General features: G+C 47.6%; 10 protein-coding genes across 10 annotated transcripts; 4 read left to right on the top strand and 6 right to left on the bottom strand.

Annotated features, from left to right (window-relative positions):
* Positions 1-1,921: 1,921 nt before the first annotated feature.
* On the top strand, positions 1,922-2,756 carry MCYG_02087 (ubiquitin-conjugating enzyme E2; the record flags this gene model as incomplete). Its single annotated transcript, XM_002849107.1, has 3 exons — positions 1,922-1,987; positions 2,051-2,177; positions 2,269-2,756. The coding sequence occupies 3 exons, from the start codon at positions 1,922-1,924 to the stop codon at positions 2,754-2,756; spliced, it is 681 nt and encodes a 226-aa protein (XP_002849153.1).
* A 2,267-nt stretch (positions 2,757-5,023) lies between these two features.
* Positions 5,024-6,012, top strand: MCYG_02086 (FBL4; the record flags this gene model as incomplete). The annotated part of the gene is made up of 3 exons (XM_002849106.1): positions 5,024-5,185; positions 5,284-5,354; positions 5,418-6,012. 3 exons carry the CDS (start codon positions 5,024-5,026, stop codon positions 6,010-6,012), a joined length of 828 nt encoding a protein of 275 aa, XP_002849152.1.
* Positions 6,013-6,834: 822 nt separating this feature from the next.
* Positions 6,835-8,645, bottom strand: MCYG_02085 (vacuolar amino acid transporter 6; the record flags this gene model as incomplete). Its single annotated transcript, XM_002849105.1, has 5 exons — positions 6,835-7,632; positions 7,701-7,929; positions 8,005-8,359; positions 8,419-8,501; positions 8,587-8,645. The coding sequence occupies 5 exons, from the start codon at positions 8,643-8,645 to the stop codon at positions 6,835-6,837; spliced, it is 1,524 nt and encodes a 507-aa protein (XP_002849151.1).
* A 532-nt stretch (positions 8,646-9,177) lies between these two features.
* On the bottom strand, positions 9,178-10,254 carry MCYG_02084 (NAD-dependent 15-hydroxyprostaglandin dehydrogenase; the record flags this gene model as incomplete). The annotated part of the gene is made up of 3 exons (XM_002849104.1): positions 9,178-9,837; positions 9,906-10,147; positions 10,203-10,254. 3 exons carry the CDS (start codon positions 10,252-10,254, stop codon positions 9,178-9,180), a joined length of 954 nt encoding a protein of 317 aa, XP_002849150.1.
* Positions 10,255-10,704: 450 nt separating this feature from the next.
* Positions 10,705-13,658, top strand: MCYG_02083 (DUF1620 domain-containing protein; the record flags this gene model as incomplete). Its single annotated transcript, XM_002849103.1, has 3 exons — positions 10,705-11,237; positions 11,267-13,550; positions 13,617-13,658. 3 exons carry the CDS (start codon positions 10,705-10,707, stop codon positions 13,656-13,658), a joined length of 2,859 nt encoding a protein of 952 aa, XP_002849149.1.
* A 439-nt stretch (positions 13,659-14,097) lies between these two features.
* MCYG_02082 (conserved hypothetical protein) lies at positions 14,098-15,167 on the bottom strand (the record flags this gene model as incomplete). The annotated part of the gene is made up of 2 exons (XM_002849102.1): positions 14,098-14,429; positions 14,504-15,167. The coding sequence occupies 2 exons, from the start codon at positions 15,165-15,167 to the stop codon at positions 14,098-14,100; spliced, it is 996 nt and encodes a 331-aa protein (XP_002849148.1).
* A 763-nt stretch (positions 15,168-15,930) lies between these two features.
* On the bottom strand, positions 15,931-17,460 carry MCYG_02081 (CRAL/TRIO domain-containing protein; the record flags this gene model as incomplete). The annotated part of the gene is made up of 4 exons (XM_002849101.1): positions 15,931-16,485; positions 16,548-16,925; positions 16,996-17,137; positions 17,228-17,460. The coding sequence occupies 4 exons, from the start codon at positions 17,458-17,460 to the stop codon at positions 15,931-15,933; spliced, it is 1,308 nt and encodes a 435-aa protein (XP_002849147.1).
* A 578-nt stretch (positions 17,461-18,038) lies between these two features.
* MCYG_02080 (nuclease domain-containing protein 1) lies at positions 18,039-20,800 on the bottom strand (the record flags this gene model as incomplete). The annotated part of the gene is made up of 2 exons (XM_002849100.1): positions 18,039-20,543; positions 20,638-20,800. 2 exons carry the CDS (start codon positions 20,776-20,778, stop codon positions 18,039-18,041), a joined length of 2,646 nt encoding a protein of 881 aa, XP_002849146.1.
* A 567-nt stretch (positions 20,801-21,367) lies between these two features.
* MCYG_02079 (uncharacterized protein) lies at positions 21,368-21,685 on the top strand (the record flags this gene model as incomplete). Its single annotated transcript, XM_002849099.1, has 1 exon — positions 21,368-21,685. The coding sequence occupies one exon, from the start codon at positions 21,368-21,370 to the stop codon at positions 21,683-21,685; it is 318 nt and encodes a 105-aa protein (XP_002849145.1).
* A 366-nt stretch (positions 21,686-22,051) lies between these two features.
* On the bottom strand, positions 22,052-24,588 carry MCYG_02078 (conserved hypothetical protein; the record flags this gene model as incomplete). The annotated part of the gene is made up of 4 exons (XM_002849098.1): positions 22,052-22,727; positions 22,789-22,914; positions 23,210-23,318; positions 23,394-24,588. 4 exons carry the CDS (start codon positions 24,586-24,588, stop codon positions 22,052-22,054), a joined length of 2,106 nt encoding a protein of 701 aa, XP_002849144.1.
* Between the last annotated feature and the right edge of the window lie 514 nt (positions 24,589-25,102).

Genomic DNA, 25,102 nt, shown 5'->3' with positions numbered 1-25,102 from the left:
AGGTCGGAAATTTGTTTAGACTTGTCTGGCTCAGGAGAGGAACAGGTCATGGTCCAGGAACTCCCCGGTCGAGCGGACACTTTTATTTTCACCATATTTTACATGCATTTTCGCCGCAGCTTCGTAGTGGACGTGGAGTTGATTGCGTGATGGTAGAATATTTCCCGTTGATAACCACACCGCACGAGAGAAGCGAACTTACGGGGTATTATGTATGGGGCCCTTGGGCCATGAAGCTGAGATAAACTTGCGGGAGATGTACGTGTATATATGACCCAGACTATACGGTTCTGGATTGCTATTCCAAGCATTATCTTGGGAGAAATCATCAAGTGATGGGCTTTTTGGCTTTTAATATCTGCGAGCCACCAACATCGCAAGGGGGTTTTGCGGGCATTGACCTATAGGGATAGCACGTTCTTGCGCATCTTCCTCGCTTCGGATGGTAGTCTAAAAGTATCATCCTGGTCAATAATTCTCCGCAGGCGTCGAAAACCCTTCGGGGGGACAGGCTATGAACAATACTTATATTTATACTCCGCCCTCCCACTTGGTTATGCCGGGACCTCTTGACATTAGGACTTATGCTTGTATAGCGGCTATATGGGCTTGTCAGTTGAGGAGAAGAAGCCATGTCTGACAATAGAGTGAGATATATCTGAGAGATATGTTGCTTACGGCGTCTGAGCTAGCGAAATGATTGCACCTCATGCCTCTGTTCACGATGGGCCCAGAATAGAGCATGCAGGCATGATAGTCTCTTGCAGGTAAGAGTTTTTTTAGTTCTAGGCACAGCATTCATGCAAGTAATTGATCATATGCCTGTCCCCGTAAAAAGATAACTGCATCCTCTGAAATAGTCGTTAATAAGGCTCCGTGTTAAATAATTAATGGTAGGGAGCATTCCGTTTGCTTGCTGATTGGTATGTTTCCCCCCGGATCCTGCAACTAAAGCAGTTGTCCATATCACTTGGCGATATTTTTCCGGGGAAAATATAATATCATAGACAATAAATGGCCGTGGCCGTCTTTCAGTCTTTTTCCCTCTCTAAGCCTTCACGATCTTCCCAAAAGTGTACCATAGCTGGGTATCATCCCCCCCGCTGGATAGGACTCGGGGACTCCGTCACCTGTTTAACATGGCAGATTCATCTATATGTGTATTTACTTATACACAATGACCCGTTATCGAGGGGCAAGATACACTGTGGAGTTTCGATGACTGACTTCAGATGTTCTTGATGTCTTCTTGCTATTGAAAGTCGTGTTAGCCTTCTCGTGGCTGATTCCATATGGTGGCAAAACTCCTTCCATCAACATACATAGTATTCAGCATAATCATCCAGCTAAAAGGTATTATCCGGTAGTCCCCCCCGTGGCATCATGTCTGTTTGAGAAAGCTGATGGTCATGGTATAAATCCGGTCATAATTATCACCGGCAGTGGTTCCTAACTATGGTTCGGCACCTTCATCCGAGCACATCAAGATCGCTGTTATGGCGAGCTGAAGGATGGACATCGCCTCTATCATCTGCATTTTCTGTATCTTTAACCGGCCAGACGTCATCTTCTTCTATCTTGTGTTGTTCGGCGACAGGACAACAAACTTGTAAGATTAAGTGCTGGTCATGTGGGTCGTTCGGCCCTTCGAAGCCAACGAACGTCACGGTGTAACTAATTAGTTGCCTATTTCATATAAAAAGCGCTTTGAAAGGGGCGAGTCAAACCCTCACGCGCCCCAACACATAAAAAAGCAAAAGACGAAGAGAAGAGAAGAGAGGAGAAGAGAAGCGGAATCTTCACTTCTCTTTGCCAGATTTCGTTTCTTTGATCTGGCCATCTTGGTCCAACCAGCCGTAACCATCTCCTTCCGGGCAAAAACCATTCGACATAGGGCTGCTTGTCGCTCACTGTGTCAGCCATGGCCGAACGCATATTGATGAACGAGTACAAGTCCTTGGTTAAGGAGAAATGGCTAAACATCGAGGTTTGCTTGTTCCCACTTCCGTCGCCTGGAGTGCTGCCGATTTGCTAACCAAGTGCATCACAGTTAAACGACGACGACATCTTCAACTGGAACATCGCCCTGATCGTCCTGAACCCAGACTCACTTTACCACGGCGGCTACTTCAAAGGGAAAATCACTTTTCCTCAAAACTACCCATATTCACCTCCACGTAAGGGCTTCACGGTGCTGCCACGCGATCAAAAAAAATCTATACAAAGAGACCTAAAACTGAACTAACATTTGTCTTATTCTGAGCACAGAATTCAGATTCACTCCTTCTCTCTGGCACCCAAATATTTACGACAACGGCTACGTATGCATCTCCATCCTACACAAGCCCGGCGAGGATGAAATGTCTGGAGAACTCGCCTCTGAACGCTGGTCACCCGCCCAACGTGTTGAATCCGTCCTGATTTCAATCATATCCCTCCTCGATGACGCAGAAGTGAGCTCGCCCGCCAACGTCGAGGCCGGTGTACAGCTCCGTAGTAACCCGGGGGCTTACAAGAAGCGAGTCAAGGCCGAAGTTGAGAGATCGATCAAGGATATCCCAGAGGGATTCGAAATGCCTACTTCCCACGAAGCTACTATTGCACCACCTGCGAAGCCAGTCGAGAGAGATGAGGACTTTTGGGTTGATAGTGGGGATGAGGATTCCTTCGAGGAGATGTTTGGTGGGAGCGACTCGGAGGGCGAGCTTGACGACCAGGATACTGGAAGCGAGCCAGAGGCTGGCTCACCATTGTGATGGGTGCCACTTCGGAGTAGAGAGGACTTTCACTCTTGTTTCCTCCTTTATTTCTCTCTCTTTTCTTTTCTACTTGCCTGGTGCATCGGTTATAGGACCATGGGTGCAATATATGGCTGTCTTAACACATTTAGCAAGCGGAGTTTATGGCCGGCGTTCCATTCAAACATGGCTAGAGGGCTAGACCTTTTTTTTTTCAAGTTTCCTTGCCTCCTTTGTTAATAGCAAATTAGAATATATGTTCTTCATTATACTACCGTGCTCATCTTTATTTCCTTAACAATTATATCATATATATAATATTATCTGCAAATAGTTCTACATGCCTTTTTAGTGTCATAAAGAAAATTTTTCATCGGCTATTTACATCATGATATTCAACCTTATTTTTTTTTAACGCCACTAAAAATACACCAGCTCGTTTATTAGGAAATTGTTTCTTTCCCTTTGAACATATCTTCTCTGCATGACAGTAAGCGTCTCCCTTCATCCTTTCCAGCCTAGGGCCTAGCACCAATGTTACGTATAATGATATTAGAGTCAATAGAACTCCGTAATGTCGGGCCAAAAATACGTGATCCCTGCCATGCGCAACAAGATAACCTCCCGTCCTGCGCATATCACATTGTACCCGAAAAACTGTTTGAACTCAGAGAAATACAGTTATTTTTGGCGATTATCGTCCAATTCTATCGACTCATCATTCTGACCCAACCGGAACAGAAGATGCTCCACGGATGCCTTTAGATCCAGCAGGGTGTTCGATAAGATTCGTCGGTGCTTTGGGACGCTTAACGCATGTGACAAAGATCTAATGGCCCTGTCCTATATTATACTACATTACCAAGCTTATCCATTGGGATTCGAAAAACGAGATATTCTGTCGCAATAATCTCGATTTGCTTCCTAGCGGAATGGAAGATAAAATCTAGCTTAATAAGTCTTATCTGGTTTTCCTACAAGTTCGGCGAGGCGTCGAAAGTTTCGAGTTTGAGGGGTATTACAAAATTTAATCGCTCATCTACCTTGCCCCGTACACGCCAGAAATTAGGGCTTATCTTCTAGCAAAGTACCCATACGGACCTGATTCATTTCTTTACTCGAAGGGGTACTTTGTACTCGAGAGGAGGTTTAATTCGACGTGGGCGGTGATAATACTGGAGAAGGATAAGAACTAGGATGAAAAACTTGATATTCGTCCTGTAGGGCAGCGTGGTGTCAATAACATACTAGAGGAGCCCAGAAGAAAAGCTTTGTAGGCCTCGCAGGGTGGAGATCATATGTACCATTTTTTTTACAGTGGCGGCTGCTCAGGTGCCTTTTCTTGTTTTAATTTGAAGACTTTTTACTTGGTTTTGTACTCAAAACACAGGTTACTAGTAGCCAATAATATTTCTCACGCGCTTACCGTTTTGGATGCATTTTACATATCTATATCTCAAGTGGACTGGAATGTAAATCAAGGTAACTTGGTCTTCGTGTGATTTGCATAGGGTGAAATGCAGAGTATGGCGAGCCCCACTTATTTTATACTAAGCTTTTCAGGAACAACCTAAAATAAGCGCCTCGCAGCCCGAGCATTCAATCCAATCTCTGAAGATAACTCCATGTCCGTAAGTACGTCTATTCGATATGATCACTTTTCTGGATTATCTAACTATGTAATTCAAGTATACTCTTTTATTTAACAGAATACTCTGAAGGCTCAAATTAACGCAAAAATTATATTTAGACCCTTCAGCTTACACCATTTTTTCGCTGGAAATAGCCTCTGTGTAATAAAAAGTATCAGATGAGCGTTTCTATTATATTTACTTAAGATAGTTGGTCTTCTTAAAGTACGTTTTATGCTGGGGAGTACTGCATTTGCTCAACTGAAGCGGGAACAGAAGAGCAGAAGAGAGTGCTGACTAATCGAGATTTATACACATAAACTTCCAAGGTTGCCACACTACCTTTCCTAATACGGTAAAGGCGGCTTATGCAGGAAGATGTAACTGTATTACGGAATACTACTTAACTCAGCCAATAAAATTGTGTATCAGAGAATATAACCGTAACCGTCAAGTTGTCAGGAAACTTCATCATGTGATCATCGTGGCGGTTTTCGCCGATGAATATATTATGGCGTAACTTGATCTATCAAAGCACTACCAGTTGCTCTCATCAACTTTGCAGGCAGCTTTATACCGTGGGATAGCTACTGTCCTTTATTTGACACTGTTTATTGCTAGCATCTCCCAGTCAAAGCCTTAACTTCGGCGAAAATGGCGTCAAATGCTCGATATACTCAGGCCCCCCAGCGGGATTCCATGGATGCGCAGCACTACCCTCATGCCCCTCCATCTTATCAGGATGCCTCTGGCCCCTCAAGTGGAATTTACGGAACCCAAAGAACTGAAGATGATAATGTTCCGGATGACTTTAAGGTAAGCCTCGTCTGTTCCGGCGATATCATGCTGCCTAACAGGTTATGACGTTGCCTAATTTGGCACTTTACCTATAGCTAACGGATCGGGACATATAGTATGGAGGCTCTGTTGCCGAAGCAGCTATGCCTATTCGAATGCAGTTTATCCGCAAAGTGTACTCCATTCTGTAAGTTGTATCTTAACCTACTTGGCATTTAAGCAGTCACTTACAACCTTCTTCCTATACCAGGACCGTCCAGCTCATCCTTACTACCGCCCTGAGCTCCGTTTCCTTCTTCAACACTCGCTATAAATCTTGGGTCCAGTCGCATTCATGGCTAATGATCGGATCGCTCATCGGAGCTATCGTCTTTATGCTGCTCACCTACTGGAAACGCAAGAGTTACCCTACCAACCTTCTATTCCTCAGCGGCTTCACTCTCCTTGAGGGATATGCCATCAGCGTCATCACTTCGTTTTATGATTCCAAGATTGTTATGCAGGCACTTATCCTTACCATGGGCTTGTTTATTGGCCTGACTTTGTTCGCCTGCCAGACCAAGTATGATTTTACTGGGTGGATGCCATATCTCTTTGGTGGACTTTGGTTCTTGGTCATCTTCGGCTTTGTGGCGGCTTTCTTTCCTATGGGTAAGACTATGGACCTAGTGTATGGAGCTGTTGGAGCGTTGATATTCAGCGGGTACATTCTTGTGGACACTCAGCTTGTGATGCGACACTATCACGTCGAGGAGGAGATCGCCGCCGCTATCTCCCTCTACCTTGACATCATCAACTTGTTCTTGTCTATCCTGAGGATCCTGAACAACCAGAGCAATAACTAGGGTGTTATTGGCAAGGAGAGAAAGATGGTAAAGCTCTACTGTCTTGATAATTAGCTTTCCTTTTTTTTTTTCGAGATTGATTTCTGTTTCTGATAATATTTAGCGTCACTGTATTCATTCCCTACTTTACCTACACCCGCCATCTGAGGGTGTTAATATTACTTGTTTATCGTTCTGGATTGATCACTAAATGCAGCATGTTATATATGTGTACCCCATAGCCTCGAAATCTCCGCCATAGTCTGTAAAATGCGGTATAAAAGCAACACTTGTAATACTTATATTTATGTATTAATATTGATGTTTGTGTTTTATCCTATATACAGCAATAAATAAAGCGTTATAGCATCCCACACTATACCATAGCCAGTCACCACTGAACCATAAAGGATGTACCCTATAAAATGGGCAATAGGCAAGGCGTCCTTCACTTATTGGAAGCAAGCTGTAGTCACTCAAAGGGGGTATAGAAGAAAAAGGTAGAAAAAAAGGTAAAATAAAAGAGAGAAGAGAACTTATCCAAGAGTAATGTAAAAGGAGTGTCGTGTTAGGTGTTACATGCTCTAATATTGGATTGAGGTTCGAGGAAAACATCGAATCATAAGCTAGCGGAACAGTACAGGGTGGCGACTGTTGGTGCAGTGTGATCAAGCTGTTCTGCCTATCAGGGGCCGGCTGAAATATAATGGCGTCACAGGTGACCAAGAAGGAGACGTGAGCTGCGGTAATTATAAGATCATATGTCCTGCGGCGTTAAGGGTAGGGCGATGGATGCTTTAAGTTGATAGAAATTAATCGCTGGTCCATGGCAGTCTGGATGTCTTAACCCTTAATGTCTGATGCTAAAAAGAAGGTGTTTGTGACCAGGCATACGACCATGACCACGACTCCGTATACTACGAGGCCCAAACTCAGCTTTCGAAGAAGCCCTCGACGCCATTGGCTGGTAGACCGGGACATGAATCGAGCATAGGACCGTCCAAGAAGGCTCTGGGCTGCATCGCCCGAAGCCGGATCTATTCCATCTGCGTTTTCCTCTGCTGCAAGTTCATCATCTTCTTTCATCAGGCGCTGGTGTGCGGCGGACTCGGGAGATGAAATCTTGTAGTAAAACAGCCCTGGAAGGATGAAACTGATGCTTGTGCTTCCAGTAGCACCGACATATGCCAGTACAGCTTCAAGAGATGAAACGGTCATGGCAACTATGTAACTCAGTACGATAACCACGGTTGTGATAATCGCAAAGCGCATATCGCTCATCCCTTCGTTTGGTGGGCTGGTTCTTGGTATGAGAGGGTTTCGATTGGGAGAATGAGTCCCAGATGGCTTATACCTGTTTGGCCGCCATTTCAAGACTGCGTCTATGGATGCTCTGCAGGGATGAATTTGCAGAGGGTAGGAAAATATGACAAGGATGACGATGGCGGCACGCGCAATGGTCGATGCTAATGATGGTGCGTACATTCCGACAATATTCCCGCCAATGGTATCACCGAAGGAAAGATACCCAGTTACACCGACGAGTACGTAGGTTGCTGCGGCGCTGCCGATCGACGTTACGATAACGCTTGTTGTTCTATAATGGCTATCATTGGCGATCTCATTGAGGATCGAGAACATCTGCAGATGGATAAGAACGTGCATTAGATGTGGCACAGCTCTAGAAACGAACGAGTGCGTCAACCTACATTTTGGTGGCAAGTGTAAGCAAACACTATCACTGGGAAAACACTCAAGGCCGAAATCAGTCCCTGCCATTCAATTAGATGGATAGGGCCACGGTTTGCCATGGTATCTCCCTTGATAAAATGGGCGACAACCAAAATGACAAGGTATCCAATCGAGATCAAGGCGATAATGCTGGTATATTTCAACGAGTCTAGTCTTCGTAGGAATGAAAGCGGAATAACAATCAACCTGCAGAGATCCCCCAACCAAGTCAGTAAATTGGCTTTCCCGCATATATGTCGTAAAGAGAGGGAGAGGTCTCACATAAATGCCGTAACCCAAAAATGACGGTCGTATAGGAAATCAACTCCGGAAGTACCACCAACGAACCCCTCAATAACACCGGGCATCAAATCGCCGATAATGATGAGATAGCTGACACCGACACCAAAACATTTGATTGCAATTGCCGCATCGAAGATGACCGCCGCGTTCGGATAGGTGATTTGAGAGAGGGCGAAGAAGGAGGATGTGCCTCTCTCCAGATACCGTGCGCATCTCGTCTGTAAGTAGAGGCCGAACGCTGATGTCAGACCGGCCCAAAGAACAACTGTTATACCCAGAAACATTCCCATGCGAGATATCGCGTGTGGCATTGCCAAAGCTCCTGCACCAACGACTTTGTAGAGATATAAGCCGGTATTCCAACAGATCCTTTCCTTTGGGTGAAAAACTCACTCGTGTTGACCAAGTTTATGACACTGCTTGTCCATCCTGCCTGTCCAACCACCCCAGCGTCCTTTCTATTAGTCCACTGTCGCCTATACGGCTGCATTAGTCATTATGGCCATCGACATCAGCTGCAGAGCCGAGAATTCGTGATATCACCGGAACGGAGCGTAATACCTGCGACTTCGACCACTTCCTAAGACGCCAGAACCACCGGTTCCAGTATCATCGTCCATAGCTGTGTATGTATATATGCGGATTGGGTCGTAGACAACGCGATATCGATCTTTAAATATGTTTGGGTCTAAGTGCGGGTTTCAAGACATGTCTTTTGCGTCCGGCAACAAAACCGGGGCGATTGCGGAGAGGATTGCGGAGGACGGGAGAGCGGCAGGAATATATCAAAGAAAAGAAAGACAAAACTCCAACGTTAGAAAAAGCCGTCCCAGTCGTTAGCCATGCAAGGAGTTATATGTATTATAATAATAGGTTGGCCGGGATTGCGGTCAAACTGCGCTTGGGAGTAATAATGATAAAAAAGAAAGGAAGAAAAAAAAAGCCCCTTTGGATCTTTTCATTAAAAAGGCACACGACAGCTTATGTAATCTGGAGTCTTCTGACGCCGGTTCCCTCGAAGGGTCAGCCTTTGGTTATTTACATCAACCAACTAATAAGAATAATTTGGTACGCCCTGCGGATGGGGATACAACATCGAGGAGGCGACAGGGGAAAAAAAACAAGCAGAGATAGTCAGCCGACACCCTCAATCTAGAGGTTGGATGATGCAGGCTTCCCCCAGGATCCGGACTGCACCGCGGCCAGAAACCCGTCGTCTACCTGGGTCAAGTCTCCAACAGCGTTTCCTGGCCTTCCCAGCGGCCCTGGGTCATTGAACATGGCCACCCTTCGCACTGACTTGGACACTTCGACGATGGTGCCGCCTTTGATCTTGATGGGGGCATCTCCTTCAGTCGGGATGCCCAGACTCGACTCGCTGATTTCATCCTGCTGAACCAAGGCAAGCATCACAGTTGCCACCTGCTTGGGCGTAACCCATTCGCTGTTACTCTCGTCGACCATGCGCAGCTTGTCTGGGTTGTCGGTCCAGAGTGGTGTCTTGATCAGGCCCGGGGCCACTGCCGTGACCCGTATTCCGATCTTGTCTAATTTCGAGAGTGAACGAACAAACCCGTTGATGGCATGTTTTGATGCTGCGTAGATGGGAGCGCTAAAAGTAGACAACTGGCCGGCCACGCTAGAGGTGTGGACTATCGATTTCGGCCCTTTGGCGCTGGCAAACTTGGATACGGCTAGCTGGGTGGTGCGGATCGGATGGACGATGTTGATGTCGACCTGGGCGTATCGTGAACCAGACAGGGAATCTCGACTCTCGACCGATCCGGGGGGGTACCAGAAGCTGGAAAATGTCTAACAGCAGCAGCAGACACTGTTAGTTAACATCGATAACAACTAGAACCGGAAGAGGGACGGATTACTGGCTCGAAAACACCTGCTCCAGGGCAGACCACGTCTACGTCTCCAAATTCTTTCTCTGCCACGTCGAACATCCGCTCGAGCTGCAGCCAATCGGTCACGTCTGTCCTCTGGAAAACAGCTCGAGGCGTTGATGCTGAATACTTATCAACCAGCTCCTGTGCCTCTGGCCGTAATGCAAGGTCTGCAAACACACAGTTGCAGCCATTCTCCAACAGTAACCTGGCAAAGCACAGGTTAATTCCTTCGCATATACATCAGTCCCGGGCTCTAATAAACAGTCGTACAAGTCCACTCACCAGATCCGGCACCAGTGACGATTGCCGTCTTGCCTTTGACAGGTCTCTCCATTCTTCCTTGTTCTACTCAGAGATCTTGGATGCGGACGGGGTAAAAATCCACCGAAGATATAGGCCAGCCCTATATATGTATATATATGTACGTACAGCCATCTTACTGGCTTGTGATACAGCCCACGTCGATGTCCAGTCTCGAGAATAGCTGTTTCTATCGCAGCCTTTCTGGCTGGGGGGTAGGCCTGTAGACCTTCTATAGTCTCCGCGGCGTATTAGATCCCTACCTCTTCTCTCCCTATAGCTCTTCTCTAATACTCTCTCTCATCGACAGGCACATATAATAGCTAATTACTCCTAAAGACGAATGACTAAGAAAGCGTGCCAAGAACTATCAACTCCAACAAGACGCAAGCAAGATAAAAACATACAAGCAAATAGACAGCTTCAATTGAACACTTTCCCACCACACACCGCTGTCAGATGCCAGTGGTAAGGAGGTGATACAATGCGACTCGGTGCAGCTCACCTGCTGTGGGCGTCAATCGTTCCTACGGCGCTGGCTATACTCGCAGACGAGGCTTATCACATCGACTATCACCATGCTCTCCTAGGAACCCCCGTCGCAGACAACACCTTCTTCCACCGATCGAGTCCCTCCTCGGTAGCTTCGCTACTCTATACGCACTCAGAAAAGAACATTCTCGGAGCCGTTAATCCAAAAGATGGCTCAGTTGTATGGAGACAAAACATTTCAGACTATTTCCCGCAAACATCCAACCAAGCTTTCCTGCGTGCGGCGGATAACGACGATACAGTGTTGAGTGCGTTTGGGAGCAGTGTTTCCGCATGGGATGCAATAGATGGACGGTTTCGGTGGATTCAGCAGTTTTTGGATGGGCCGGTTAAAGATCTTGAGCTGGGGCCTGACAGCCCAGTGGAAAGACATGACGTTTTGGTGGTCTCCGGCGATAAGAAAGGGGTTTTAAGGCGGTTGGATATTGATTCTGGCAACGTAATATGGGAGTACAGAGATGAGAGGTATGCTTTCGGTTGATTCTTTGCTCTAGTTCCAGAGCTGATTTCCCAACCTCTAGTGATGATGTTCCATTCCAAGTGTCTGTGGCATCTAAGTCTACTGGCTACTATGTGGCCTTGCAGCCTTCTCGATCTGGATATAAAATCAAGGTCACCACTCTGGATTTAGCTAAAGGAAGGGCTGGGGACCAGTATATACTGAACTCCGAAACGGAAGTATCCGGTCCCGAATCTATCCTCATTGTTGGCGGAAACCCGGCAGCGCCTTTGATTGCCTGGACGGACAAGCAGAATACCGTCCTCAAACTTAATGTACTGGGATCTAAAAATATTGAATCGGTCAAGATTGACAATGAGGAGGTTCGCAATATTCAAATCCACACATCCCCAAGCTCGAGCAGCCCCACGCACTTCCTTGTGGAATATTGTACAGAGTCGGCTTCATGGGCTGAAGTATACCATATCAACCGCAGCACTGCGAGCATATCTAAAGCCTATAATCTTCCAAAGGTTCGAGGAAAGTCAGCCATAACCGCTGGTACTAGCGTCAGCAACGATGACCTTTATTTCACTCGCATCACTCCAGCCGAGGTTATCATATACTCGTCCGCTTCCGATAAGGCTTTAGGGAAATGGAAGCCTAGCCAAGTGTTATCGGGGAACTACCAGCATGCAATCTCTGAGGTTGTTGCGCTTGAATCAGGCGTCTCCGTTCGATTTGCTCAAGTCGATGAGTCAGGAGATTGGTCCTTGGTGCTGAATGGACAGCTACAATGGACCAGACCAGAGTCACTTACTGAAACCGTTGCTGTGGCATGGTCTGATCTGAATAATGGTGTAACCCTGGCTCGCGAGCTTGAAGTAGAAGGCCACCAGAGCGTACCAATGGCTTATGCTCATCGGTTAATTCGGCATCTCAAGGGTATACAGCAACACCTCCCCGACTGGCTGATGGAGAGTCCTATAAGAGTCTTGACCAGCTTCATGCCAAGTGATATCAACGACCTTCTCCAATTTGGCTTTGGACAGCATGTTATTCTTGCAACTCGAACCGGACGAGTTGCAGCGCTTGACTCGGGGCGTCAGGGGAAAGTGATGTGGAACATCAAGGCAGTAGAAAACGACGCCGACTGGGGTGTGAAAGCAATAGCTGCTGAACTGGGGCTCGCAACTGTCTATGTGGACGACGGTAGCTCTCTCCAGGTCAACATCACCACTGGTGAGATCACAAACCGTTCCCCGCCAACACAGAAAGTTGCATCGATAGCGTTTATTCCAGACGGTTCCTCGGACATCAAGGTTGGCGTGGAAGAAAACGGCGTGCCCATCAACTCTGCTTACGCTAATGGAATTGATAAATTCCTAGTCACTCGAAGTGGTGACAAGAAGATTCTAGGCTGGAATACCAGCAAATCCAAAGCTCCAATGTGGGAGTTTACAGTTCCGGGGGACCAGAAGATCATACACGCCACTGCACGACCAGCTCATGATCCTGTTGCTTCTATAGGTAAAGTATTAGGCAACAGATCTGTTCTCTACAAGTACCTAAACACAAACCTTGCTCTCATCACGGCAACTGGCGATTCTACCGTGGATTTCTACCTACTTGACGGTGTCTCCGGCCAGATCCTACATACGGCGAGATATACCGACGTCGATACTACCCAGCCCATCTCCTCGGTTATTTCCGAGAACTGGTTCGCCTACTCGTTCTGGTCCGATACTAGTGAGAAATCGGATGCAAAGGGCTACCAGCTCATTGTTTCTGAGTTGTACGAGTCGTCTATCCCCAATGATCGTGGTGTTCTCGGTGACGCTGCAAACTACTCAAGCATCAGCAACTTTACCATGCCACATGTCATATCGCAGGCATACATGATCCCCGAAGCCATCTCTAACATGGCGGTCACCCAAACCCGACAGGGAATATCAATCAGACAGCTACTCTGCACCCTTCCGGCGTCGCGCAGCATTGTCGGAATCCCACGGCCTATCCTTGATCCACGTCGTCCTATTGGCCGTGATCCCACTTCACAAGAAGCAGCGGAAGGCTTAATGAAGTATAATCCGAACCTCGAATTTGACCCCAAATGGTACCTTACACATTCCCGGGATGTGATCGGTATCAAGCAGATCGAATCCAACCCAACATTACTTGAAAGCACAACCCTCATATTCTCCTATGGATTTGATATTTTTGGAACTCGTCTTGCGCCAAGCCAACCCTTTGACATTCTCGACAAGGGGTTCTCGAAGATCCAGCTCTTGCTCACTGTTGTTGCATTGATGGCCGGTGTCAGCGCCCTGGCTCCTCTGGTAAGCCTCCAAGAAAGACGTACTAGCTTTGTTGATATATAAACATACTGACGCTTATTTCTATAGGCTCGAAGTAAGCAAGTGAATCTCCTGTGGAAGTCATCCTAAGTGAAAAGGCGTCTTTGGTTAGAGGAGGTACATTTTACTGCATATCAAAGTTATTAATGTCATGACAACTATGTTAATTCTATGATTAAAAAATATTACGCTTGCTTGCAATATATCCCTTGCATCTTCAGGTCTTGCCGCCTCCGCGGTAGAAGGGAAAGGTGAACAATTCATTCGTATATTTCTCAGCTGAAATGACTGGCTTTCCATGCTACACCTACCGAAACTCCCAAACCAATAAAGACAAGAGTAAAAGAGGGTGGTATAATTCACATAAACGATAAATTTGCCCCCCCCCTCACAGAAACAGGAGGGCAGGGAAAAAAAGAAACGGATAAGGCTAATATTACAGGGTAAAAATAACAAGGGGAAACTGTAGAAAGTCAACGAATGGCTATAGATCGGATTCGCAATCATTCCCCCCTTCTGCGTTGGATCGTTACCATCTAGCTTCATTTGCCTCTTGTGCAGCCTTGTCTGAGAAGGTGCTCCAGGGTAGAGGAACGGTAGTGGCCTCATTGTCATATCGTGTCCCTGTAAATTTACAGTCTGGCCCCATGGCCGGGAAGCCGCCTTCTCCTTTGAACTGTATTGCCTTGCCATCGAGGAACTCTATGGTTCCTAGATCCATGCTTCCGTCGTATATTTCACTTCCAGTGGTGTCCCGGCCTCGCCATTTGAAGTAAAGCCGCAGAGCACCATCATTAGGGGCACTCCTGATCTTCTTTGGAGGGGGTTCGTCACATTCTGCATCTTCATCAGATTCATGGTCTGTGAATACTAGGTTAGTATCGAGCACCAGGTTTGATTTTATCGATTTAATAGACATATGGATAAAAACAGACCAGAGCCATGTTCCACTTTACTTTGGAAAGCATCCAGTGCTTCCTCAGTCGCAGCAAGCAGCATAGTACCTTCGACTATGCCTAGGGTAAAAGATGCGATCAGGCCGCAAGGGTCCGTATCAGAGGTAGATATCGACATATCCATAGATTCAGCTTTGTCAGGCCATTCTTCACTGACGATAGGACATTCAATGGCGTAAGATCCCACGAACTTCTGGAGGGGGTTCGCTGGGGGTCTTCCTCTCCCTCTCCCTGGCGTCCCTTTTACTGCACCATTGCTTCTTGCAGCAGTTACATCGTCTTTCCTTGGTCGTCCTCTTGGTGGTGCAGGCGCATTTTCCGCGTCACCCGTGACATATTCAGCTTTGCGAGGCCTCCCCCTCTTCCTCACTTGGTCTGTAGGAGCTGGAGAAGTAGCTTCAGTCTTGGGTTTCGTCTGTGCAGCTATGCCGTTCTTTGGTGGCCGTCCTCTCTTCCGGGGTTGGCCGTCAGCGTCCAAGACGACGGTCTTGGGTGTCACCGGCCCTCCATTCTTTGGTGGCCGTCCTCTCTTCCTAGGCTGGCCTTCAGCATTCAATACGACGGTTTTGGGCGTTGCTGGGCCTCCAGCCTTTGGTGGTCGCCCGCGTCCTCGCGCCGGTGCGGTTGCTGCGTCGTCAGCCATCGCGCACCGTGTAAATTGGGCTCTAAGGACAAGGACCGTCGACCGCGATTGCAAGCGGAGAGTGCAAAAGTCGTAAAGCTGCGGGCACGGAAGGGAAAATGGAGAGGGAGAAGCTCAATCGCGAGAAATCGCGTTGTATTAAAGGGAAAAAAAGGCCAAAAATAAAGAGAAAAAAAACCCCCCCGACGTGGACAAAAGCAAACAACAGCGAAATTTCCCCCTTGACCTTTTTCTGCGAGTTGGGCGATGTTTTCCGATATTTTCGTAAAAAAAAAAATTCACACGAAAAGGAAATAAAATATTATGTGAAATATGTGAGGATCGATCATTTCTTCTCTTGTCATAGAAAAATAATTATTTTTTATTATTTTCATTCTTTTTAATCTATTTAATCACATTGATTTTCTGGCCATTTTCATCCCAACCAAGACCAAAAGAAAGAAAAAGAAAAATATGATGAATTGCTTTTTAGCCCCTTTTTTCTTCTTCTGCGGGCTCTGTGGCTACGTACTATGTAGTGTAGAGAATGGTGGGATGCAGGGCCGGGGGTAGTTCTGTGTATGTATATAGATCGGAGGATATGGGCTGCTCATATATGAAGACGACGGTGCAATTAAACGCTGGGATGTAGATACAAACGGGGATTCCATATTATGTTTCTGAACAGCAAGCAACAGGGTATTTCCTTTCTTCCAAAACAAAAAAAAAAACAAAAGTTGAGAAAGATGACTATTATTTATAGATGGATGTCGGCAGAGCGGCTTCACGCAGGAGTCACGACGTTTGTGGTTGGAGCAGTATTCTCATCGTTACAGGACAGGGCGACCTTTTCCAGGTCGTTGGACAGTTGGACCGTAGAATCCGACTCTCCGCTCTGCTCCTGTCCTATGATTTCAGCGCCTTTCTCGTCCTGGCTCAAGTGTAATGGTAGGCTCTTCCTCCTGCTCTCTCCCTTGACGCTGCCGTAGACATCTATCTTGTCATCGTGGACGACGACGGGTCCCTTGACGAAGTTGGCTTTCCTCGTCTCGGCATCCTTTGCGGCCTCGCCGTCCTCTGGTAGATCGGCGTACTGACCGACTTTCTCTAGCGAACCTGCAATGGCCCTGGCAGGTTCATCCAAGTTCGGCATGTCGCCCCAATCCCATTCAAGCTCGCCTCCGTACCGTTTAGGGATATTCTTAGCATCTATAAATGACGAGAGAGTCGGCTGCACCTCAGCAGCAGTAAGTATGAATATCTTCGACGTCGTGCCGGGGTCGAACCAGCGCTTTATCCAGCCCCAGACCGTGGGGAAGAAGACGGGTGCGCCAATAATCTGATGTTTGGCCGTGGTTAGCAACACACTCGATAAAGTCAGTCTGAGGTATAACGGCTTACAAATATTCGGTCCAGGGTCTCTGGATAATGCGCCGTGGCCAAGGTACTCGCGTCCTGCATATGACCCTTTAAGTTCCAAAACTGCTTTAACCCTACCCCGGTTATATCGACAATATTCGTAGTATTAACAATAGGCGTCTCTGGGTTCGGCCGGTCCAGGTTGGAGCACAGTGGCAGGACAAACCGGACCATGTTCTCATACAACGCAAAGAGCCGGAGCAGACGCGCGGGGACCTTGGAAGAGGTATGTGTAGCAGAGGTAGCAGTGCTGGCCGCAGACGAGGAGTATGCGGTCATGTTCTTGCTATTTAGATGCTTGATGGTATAGACGTAGACGGGTATGCCTCTCCGATCACGTCGTCCCGTCCATTGGGGATACTGTTGACACATGCAATCAGCCTCTGTTTAAATATCGTCCACATCAAGACCAACAGAAGGTAAAACTAACCACTTTGCGAGCTTCTTCGTACGAGTCGACGTCGAAGTTCTCATACAACGCATCGATCTGGTTCTCCTTTCGCCATTCCTCCGTCGCCTGAAACTGGGCCAGGGCACCGTTAACATCGAACCTGCGAGCTCGAAGGAACCGTCTATCCGGGCACAAACGTCAGCTAAGATCTATCACACCCGCCCAAGCCATGGACAGCCTGCGATACATATAAGGGGGTACTGCAACGTACAGCAAGGTCGAATCGTCATGGCTCGCTTTCACGCCCTCCCCGGCCGGTGTATAGATGTTGCGTGCTACGCATTCTTTCTTAAAGGCACCCAGAGCTTCTGACTGTTTATCTGATAAGTGGTTCAAGTGGCCGGACAGCGGTTCTGAGGGTAAAGCGCTGGCCGTCGACTGGTTGGTTTCCTGCTTGTTAAGCTGCGGCTGCTTGGCCTGGTTGGTCGTTTCTTCGAGTGACATGGCGTAGAGTTATAGACGGTCTCCCTTCAACAGCGGCCAAACAGGGTCTCCCAGGAGATATACACTGGCTAGCTGACTGACAGACTGACGGGCTCAAGTTCTATATTATAGCTAGAGAAGAGAGAGAGAAAATCACGGAGTCACAGCCTGCGGATTTACCGACGGCGCTTTTTTCGTCCGGAAGTCACGGATTCACGCCTTACATAAGGCTGAGGCTGGGATCCACGGCCTTTTATTCTGTTTTTAATACGATAGACAAGAGGAAATAATGATATTGATTAATACACAATGAGCCGAAGCTTGGTGTGATTTCATATTAGTGCCTGAACTAGTTTTATCAGGTCCGGGCGGGTTTCCGGCCTTGCGTTTGGCCGTGTAGTATTGAAATCCCCGACGCCACACAGTCTGGACCTAGGCATGGAGCAAGTATACGAGTACGGAGAGGAGGAAGTATACATATATAATGTTGACTATATGTTTTTTGATAATCCTTTTTCCAAATGAGGTGGTGAAATAAATGCTGGAATATATGGCCAAAATTAATGAAAAAAATATATATATAGGGAGTGAGAATCAGATTAATCCTCAGTGATATCACCGTACTCCCACATTCCTCTTCGCTCTTGCTTTGCTTCCTCCTCGAGCTTGCGAAGGTTGGATAGCGTATCGTTGCATGCGCGCTCCCACGGCTTCAATTTACGCGGGACCATCGCCAGACCCTCACGCACCACTTCGGCGTTGATGCTCTGTTCCAGATTCTGGGAGGCAGAGGCATCCAGCAAGGTGACGTGGAGGACGCCGTCGGCGATATGGTCGACATTGGCAACTAGCTCCCGGTCAACCGTCTGGGAAGCCAGGAAGTGTATGGCGTCCTTGAGATACTCCGGGGAAGTAGGGAACTGGAGGAAGGACATGACCGCGTCGACGGCCTGTGGCTTTAGCTTCTGCTGGGAGAACTGGGGTGCGAGTGGTCGCAGTCTTGACCACGGGAGTTTTTCCGAGTTACCGTAGTCGATATACACGACATCGGCCTCCTTGGCTTCACGGTCGTTGCGCCGGATCTTAGCACGGTACCATTCGTTATCTTCCGTGAATCGGGCTGCGACCAGATCTCCGGCCTTTGGAGGACCGTCGAGAGGCTTGTCATTGGCCTTGTTTATGTGGAACGCTCGGAACGAGTTCATGAGATCGGTAAGGCCTGTCGTGCCGGTGCCGATCTGCTGTAGTTTAAGCTTGCCGTCTTCGTCGACGTGTGTGAGCATCACGTCCCGGTAATCTCTTCCCCGTGCTGGGGCCTCTGCGGTAGCTCCAGCACCGGTGGTGGTGACGGGAGCATCTTCATCGTTCTCCGCATCCTGGCTAGGATCCCAGTCTCGCCATAGGCCCTTTCTAGCCTCCTTTGCCTTCGCCTCGGCGGCAAACAGTTCTATTCCATGGCCGGACTGTTCAGCGGAGTAGGCATGAACCGTCGCAAGGCCTTCCTCCACCAGGAGCTTTGCAAAGTTCTCCCTGTTAACATAGAGAGTGCCGATGAAGCCACCAACCTTGTCAATGGTCTCAACGTCAATTTCAACGTCACGCTGCATGCATCTACGGTTTGCAAAGTCGTGAGCTTCCTGCCCAAAGGGCTCGGACTTCTCATTGGCATTCCTTGCCGTTCTGGGAGCACGGATTCCAGAAAGGACAAAGGTGAGCTTAGCATTGTCTCGTGGTATCAAGACAGTGAACCTTGACCCTGACTTGACAAAGTCGACGACACCAGACACCTTCTTCTGCCTCTGCAGAACAGAGCATTCCATCTTGGCCTTTTGGACGCTCTCGGAGTAGTCCTGGAATTGCTTAGCCTTGGGAGCCTTGGGTGACCACATGCCCTTCTCCTCCTTCTGCGCCTTCTCTTCAGCAAGCAGAAGAGCATCATAATCTGGAGATCGGTCATCGTCATCCCTACGGTGACGGATGACGGAAGCGTACCCGGCTTCTACCAAGCTGATCGCAATATTGGCGTTTCCGACCAAGACAGTACCGACTTCTCGTTCCTCAAACCCTTCTGAGGCTGGTTTCTTCCCGTTGATAGTGACTTTGACATGCTTGCCAATCAGTTTCTTGCGTAGGAACTCCTTGGCATCTGCTGCAAATGGTGCCTGTTTGGGGTCTGATGGCTTAGGCTGCCTTACACTGCTCAGGCTTATCTTCTTCTCAGCCCCAGCCTTGTTTCTAAGGAAGATAGTATCCGCATTTAATATTCTGCTCACCACAAGATCGGTGTCTGCGGCGGCAGCAGCTTTGGGAGCAACATGGCTTGTAAACAGCCCCTTGCGAGCATCCTTGGCGGACTTCTCTGCTTGTCTAAAGGTAGCCATATCAGCACCCAGTAGCGTAGAGTGATGGTCCGCACACCTCGCAAGGCCAGCCTCGAGAAGGAACTTGGCGATATTTCCAACAGGGTGTAGAACGGTACCAACAAGCTGGTTCTGAGGAGTGAGTCCGAGTAACGTAACCTTTACCTTTCTCTGCAAGAGTCTCATTTCAACAAACATCTGTGCCTGGTCTCCATATGGCTCTCCGGGTTGCTCTGATCCATCAGACGGGTTCACTCGCTTGGTAGCCGGTGCGCGAATACCAGCTGCAACAACCAGCGTCTGGACATGTTTCTTCGGAGAGATGAGCAGACGGATCAGGAACCTGTCACCGCTCAATACCTTTTCCACCACTGAATCAATCGGAGTTCCCTTCAAGCTTGCAAGTAGCTCTTGTGGGTCCTTCACCTCATATGCCATATCAATATTATCGTCCCCAGCCCATACGCCTTTCGATTCCGACTTGGCACGAGATTCGAGCTCCCTCAGACTGTTCAGCAGTGTCACCGCATCCTCGTTTTCGTCTCTTCTCCCCGCATCTTCTCGAACTTTTGCCCAGCCTTCGGAAACACAGAGCTCAGGTAGCTCCTTGCCATTGGTACCGGGGATCTTGACGATTCCATATTCCCGTTTGGCGCCAGTTGGAATAGCATACAGAATCTGGAACTGTACCACCTTGCCAACAAGAAGCTCACGGAGAAATTCTCGAGATTGAAAGGCAAACGGCTATGGAAATGGTATTGCGTAAGCAAGTAGATCCATGTGTAGGAGAGGAGTGTAGCAACGGTAGAAACACCCGAGGAGAAAAGTGAGCACTCACCTCGTCTCCCTCTCTCTTCAATCTCGGAGCAGAGACATAGGCCAAGCTCAGAATGCGTTCCTGGGCGGGATTCGAGACATGAGCCAGCACTACCGTGTCCCCTGACAAGACGCTCTTAACTCGGGCTTCCAAAAGAGGCATTGTGGCGTGTGCGGGGGGAGAATAGGGCGGTTAAGCGTAGATTTTCTTGCAAAATATAAAAATAAAACAATAATAATAGAAAAAACAAAGATTCACCAGGTAGACACACAACAGGTGAAGCCAGGCAGGTGTTTTGCGGTCTAAGTGGGCTAGAATAAAAAAGTGACCACGTTGGGTTGATTTGTGTGTTTTGGCCTTTTTGGCCTTTTATGAGGTAGCAGGGGTAGTTAACTAAGGTAAATCCGGGGTTGACAACCAACAGCATCTACGTCAACAACGGTCGACAACGGTCAACAGCAATGTTAATATCTTCTAGGGGACGAATACGGCTTCTCTTCAGAGTGGCATATAAGTGGCATATACGTTTACTAGGAGATGTTCTACCAGCTTGATACCCCCTTATGAGCATGACCATCGCCTGGCGTCTCTTCATGACCACCCGTAAGTGCGTTCTTAATATTTGGTTAACAGCATATTCTAGCTCCTAGAGGTGAGAGGTGATTCTAGCTCCAGGTATAGACATATACGATGTATATGCCTTCTCCACGGAATATGGAAATGCTGATATATCATCATCGACGACAAGGACATGGTACAAATATTGAACCAGGGTATACTCGCCACAACCATACTGCAAGTACAGAAAACCTCTGAAGCTTCCAATCTAATCAGACTATATAATGAAGCTCTGGTGTCGTTCAGCCATGCCACCCTCGCATTTATCAGCCCATTGAAGCCGGGAAGCAAGGCAACCAGCCGTGGCTCGACATGTGCTGCTATTTTACCCAATCTCCGCTTCTTCCGTGCCACTGAATACATTCTCTCCAGCAGCCAAGGAGCAATGGCGTTACCAGGAAGGCTTAATGGGCCATACCGTAAAACCCTGAGAGACCGAGACCGAAACTGAGATCGAGTTCAGCTTGATAGCCCGTAATCTGGGTGAGGTATTTCGTATTAGAAATCAAATATTCCTGAAGAAGGAAAGAAAAACTATATGTACGTATCTATCGTAGGAGGGGAGGTGGGAAAAAAGAACTATCAAACAAGAATCTAGTCCAGCAATTAAGAAACAGTATGTAATGTTTTGCTCATATGTCGACCACTGACCGCCAAAGTAAATGGACAAAAAAAAAAATCCTCCAATATGATACCAAGCTCGCTAATGGAAACGCCTCAAACATATCTCCTGCCACATCATGAGGTATAAGAGAAAATCAGTAACGTAACTGAGCGTCGAAAATAATTATTGAGTACATGGATACGTGACAGTATCTCACCAGCCATCGTAGACGGATGAGGATGTACTTGTCTCATTAAGCAGGGGAAAGGGGTTATATGTGATGCCTAGATAAGGCGGCTCCGACATCTGTATAGAGTCAGGGGTGATAGGTGGCGGCGGAGGGGCACCGCGGAATCGTTGTAAGGGGATACTCGAATCAGAATCCTGTTCCACCCGGGTGTCTTCGTCAAGAGAACTTTCCGTCTGACCAGCAGAGGGTATCGTTGTGAATGAAGTCCCAATAGAGAGGCCTTCAGGTAATAAGGAAGCAGTTTGTAGTTCGTTGTTCTCGAGGTTACATATCCGAATCACCACCTCAAGGACTTTGCGTACTTGCAGAGCCACGAGGTAGGTCTGTTCCAGTTCAAGTAAGGTGCGAACACAGATTATCAAGCAGCGAAATTCCTGGCTAACATTGGCGTGTCGCCGTTCCGTTATATCAGCAATAAGGGTCGTTGAGACAGTCGATATGACGTGCAGGCTAATACCACTCAGAGTAGTGGCATTGCCATGATTATTTCGGTAATCTTCCATATATCGAGTAGCATCAATGGCATGTTTGACGCAGATAAGGCGGAACTGAGACGAATAGTCACTTCTCTCTGAGTTTTCTATGCCGAAATTTGCAAGAGGGCGGTACAGTAGAATAACCGCGGCGCAGTATTGCATACTATAGCACATTAGCATTCAAGTTCAACGCAATATGATTAAAGAGTGAACGAAGGCCATACTGCATAACGGAGACAGACGGCGGCGAATTATTTTGATATTGTAATGATGGGTCAAGTCCACTGTACCATGACTTAAGGCGATCGCCTAGCTCATTAACTCGACTCATAGTGCATTTGTTTTGGTTCCTATACAGTTAGCTGCTTATCCATACCAAGAGAAATCTGGGATTTGTGGGCTGCCTACAAAGATTCACATATGAAGCCAACTATTTCGAGTAGGCTACTCCACGCATCAGCTAACCGGGATTCCCAGGTTGCTATCATCCCATTCATTGCTGCTGCTGCTGCCGGCCGAGGTACTGTCACTTCTCCATCAAGCCGCAGGCAATACTGGCGGCCGAGATACAGCGACCATAACCTATGCGGACACGTTAGAATGTCAAGTTTGGAACAAAGTATTCGACAACTCAGATAGTCTCACCTGTCGAATATCACACATCCCCAAAATGTAATCGAGCGTGCCTCCATCTCCGTCAGAGAAATTTTATCAGCAACGGACGAACAATCTCGATGCAAACCCAAATCCAGGGCTAATCGGCATGCAGTGCCTGAGATATAAATGCTCAATTAAACCACCCTTATTTCACTTGCCATAGAAAACATACCTGTCAAAACCCAGCCCTTTGTATCTTGTGAGAACGCACAGTAGATCACAGATAACAGCAGTAGACACTGGATAGTGGTGATTTGCGGGCGTTTTAACTCTTCATCAACAAGTTTGGAAGCAGCTGCAAATAAAGGGGGAAGCTCATCAGTCTCCGAGAGACTGGGTGTTAATACCATCGCACGGATTTCAGGTTTGTGTGAAATGCGCGCAGCGCATGCCATGATGCAATATAGAAGTGCTTTGCTATAAAACTTGGTCTGACCAGTTGCCATATCACGTAAAAATGCCTCCTTATGAAGGATTTGAAGCTCAGTGTGTTGGAATTTCCAGTAAAGGTTTAGCAAGTATTCCTGGGTTTCAGCATCTACTTCGCAAACATCTATCTTTCGGCTCAACGAGTATTCTCCCCATGTTCGAACGATGGATGTTGCCACTGTGTCGGTCAAATGTAGACTAGAAGTTGGACCAAAATATCGAAGCTGGCCGTCAGAGTCGTAGTTTAGTTGATATCTCCCATCACAGAGACGGGCAATAATGTTATTAGGAATATTTTGGCGAAGTAGGGATACCGGAGACTCCGGAGGTGAGAACTGGGCAATGCCACGAATTGTATGAAAGTTTTGTGACTGTGCTTTGCGGAGAGCCTCGCTCTGCTTTAGAGCAACTTCTAAGTCGTGGATGCGCTGATATAATTCGCGGATATGCCTTTTTGAGGAGGGCCGCTTCCGTTCATCTACCTCTGGGCCAGGACACGGGATCCCGAGTTTCTTGCATTTCTTGCATCCTCCCTCTTCAAGAATGCATTTTATCTTCTTAGAGCGGCAGTTTAAACATGCCAAGGTATAGTTAGACCCCGTACTTTTTGTCGAGTCTCTCCTTCCCTGTCCTATGGATGACTGTTTTAAAGGCAACTGAGCCACTGACTGGCGTCGTGGGGGAGTTGGAAGTTCCCCTGCGAAAGGACTTTGAATGAGAGGAGGTATAGGTGCGAGCGGTATTGGCTGAAGAGCGGCTGAGAAACGAGAGAGTGGCTCTTCATATTGAGGCTGCTGCTGCGCTGTGAAACCTGACGGTGCGTCGGCTTCCCGTGGGAACCCCCAGGACTGTTGACGTTTTTGAAGCGCAAACAAGACATCATCTCCGTCTGTAGCAGGAATCGGGAAACTGGGAATTGGGACGTTACGCGGGTCCATTGTTGTCGTTCTAAGGTGATCGCATGCTTTGGAAACCGTTTTCCCCTCTCTCCTTCAATGTCCGTCCACTGGCTAGTTACCGTTGATAGGTTAGATATAAATAGCAAGGTAATCTCCGGTGCTTTCTCCCCCCCGGAGTGAAATGTGATGGGAAGGGGGCCAAGTCCGTACTTGCAAATGTGTATGAAATTCTGAGAAGGTCGTCAAGGTGCTGATCACTCTGCCTGGCCCGTTTCCCGACACAGAAGTGAAGAAATTAGGCCAGTAAGGGGTAAATCATATATTTATTTGTAAGATAATATGCAACAACACGTTGAATGTCTGCAAGTCATGGGTGAGCATCAGCCAGAGGAAAGTACGTGCTTCTTTTGTTCCTTCAGCAATAGTCGATCAGCCTAAGGAATGTATGACAAGGAGGAAGCCCTCTAGGGAAAAAAGACAGTTCCGACTCCCGCGACCCTGGGACGGCATGGAAGGTAGAGACTTCCACCTATTCAAGCAATCAAGCTCGAAC

Source organism: Microsporum canis, genomic scaffold (assembly GCF_000151145.1).
Source record: "Microsporum canis CBS 113480 supercont1.2 genomic scaffold, whole genome shotgun sequence".
Lineage (NCBI taxonomy): Eukaryota > Fungi > Ascomycota > Eurotiomycetes > Onygenales > Arthrodermataceae > Microsporum > Microsporum canis.
This window is presented reverse-complemented; position numbering and strand designations above follow the sequence as displayed.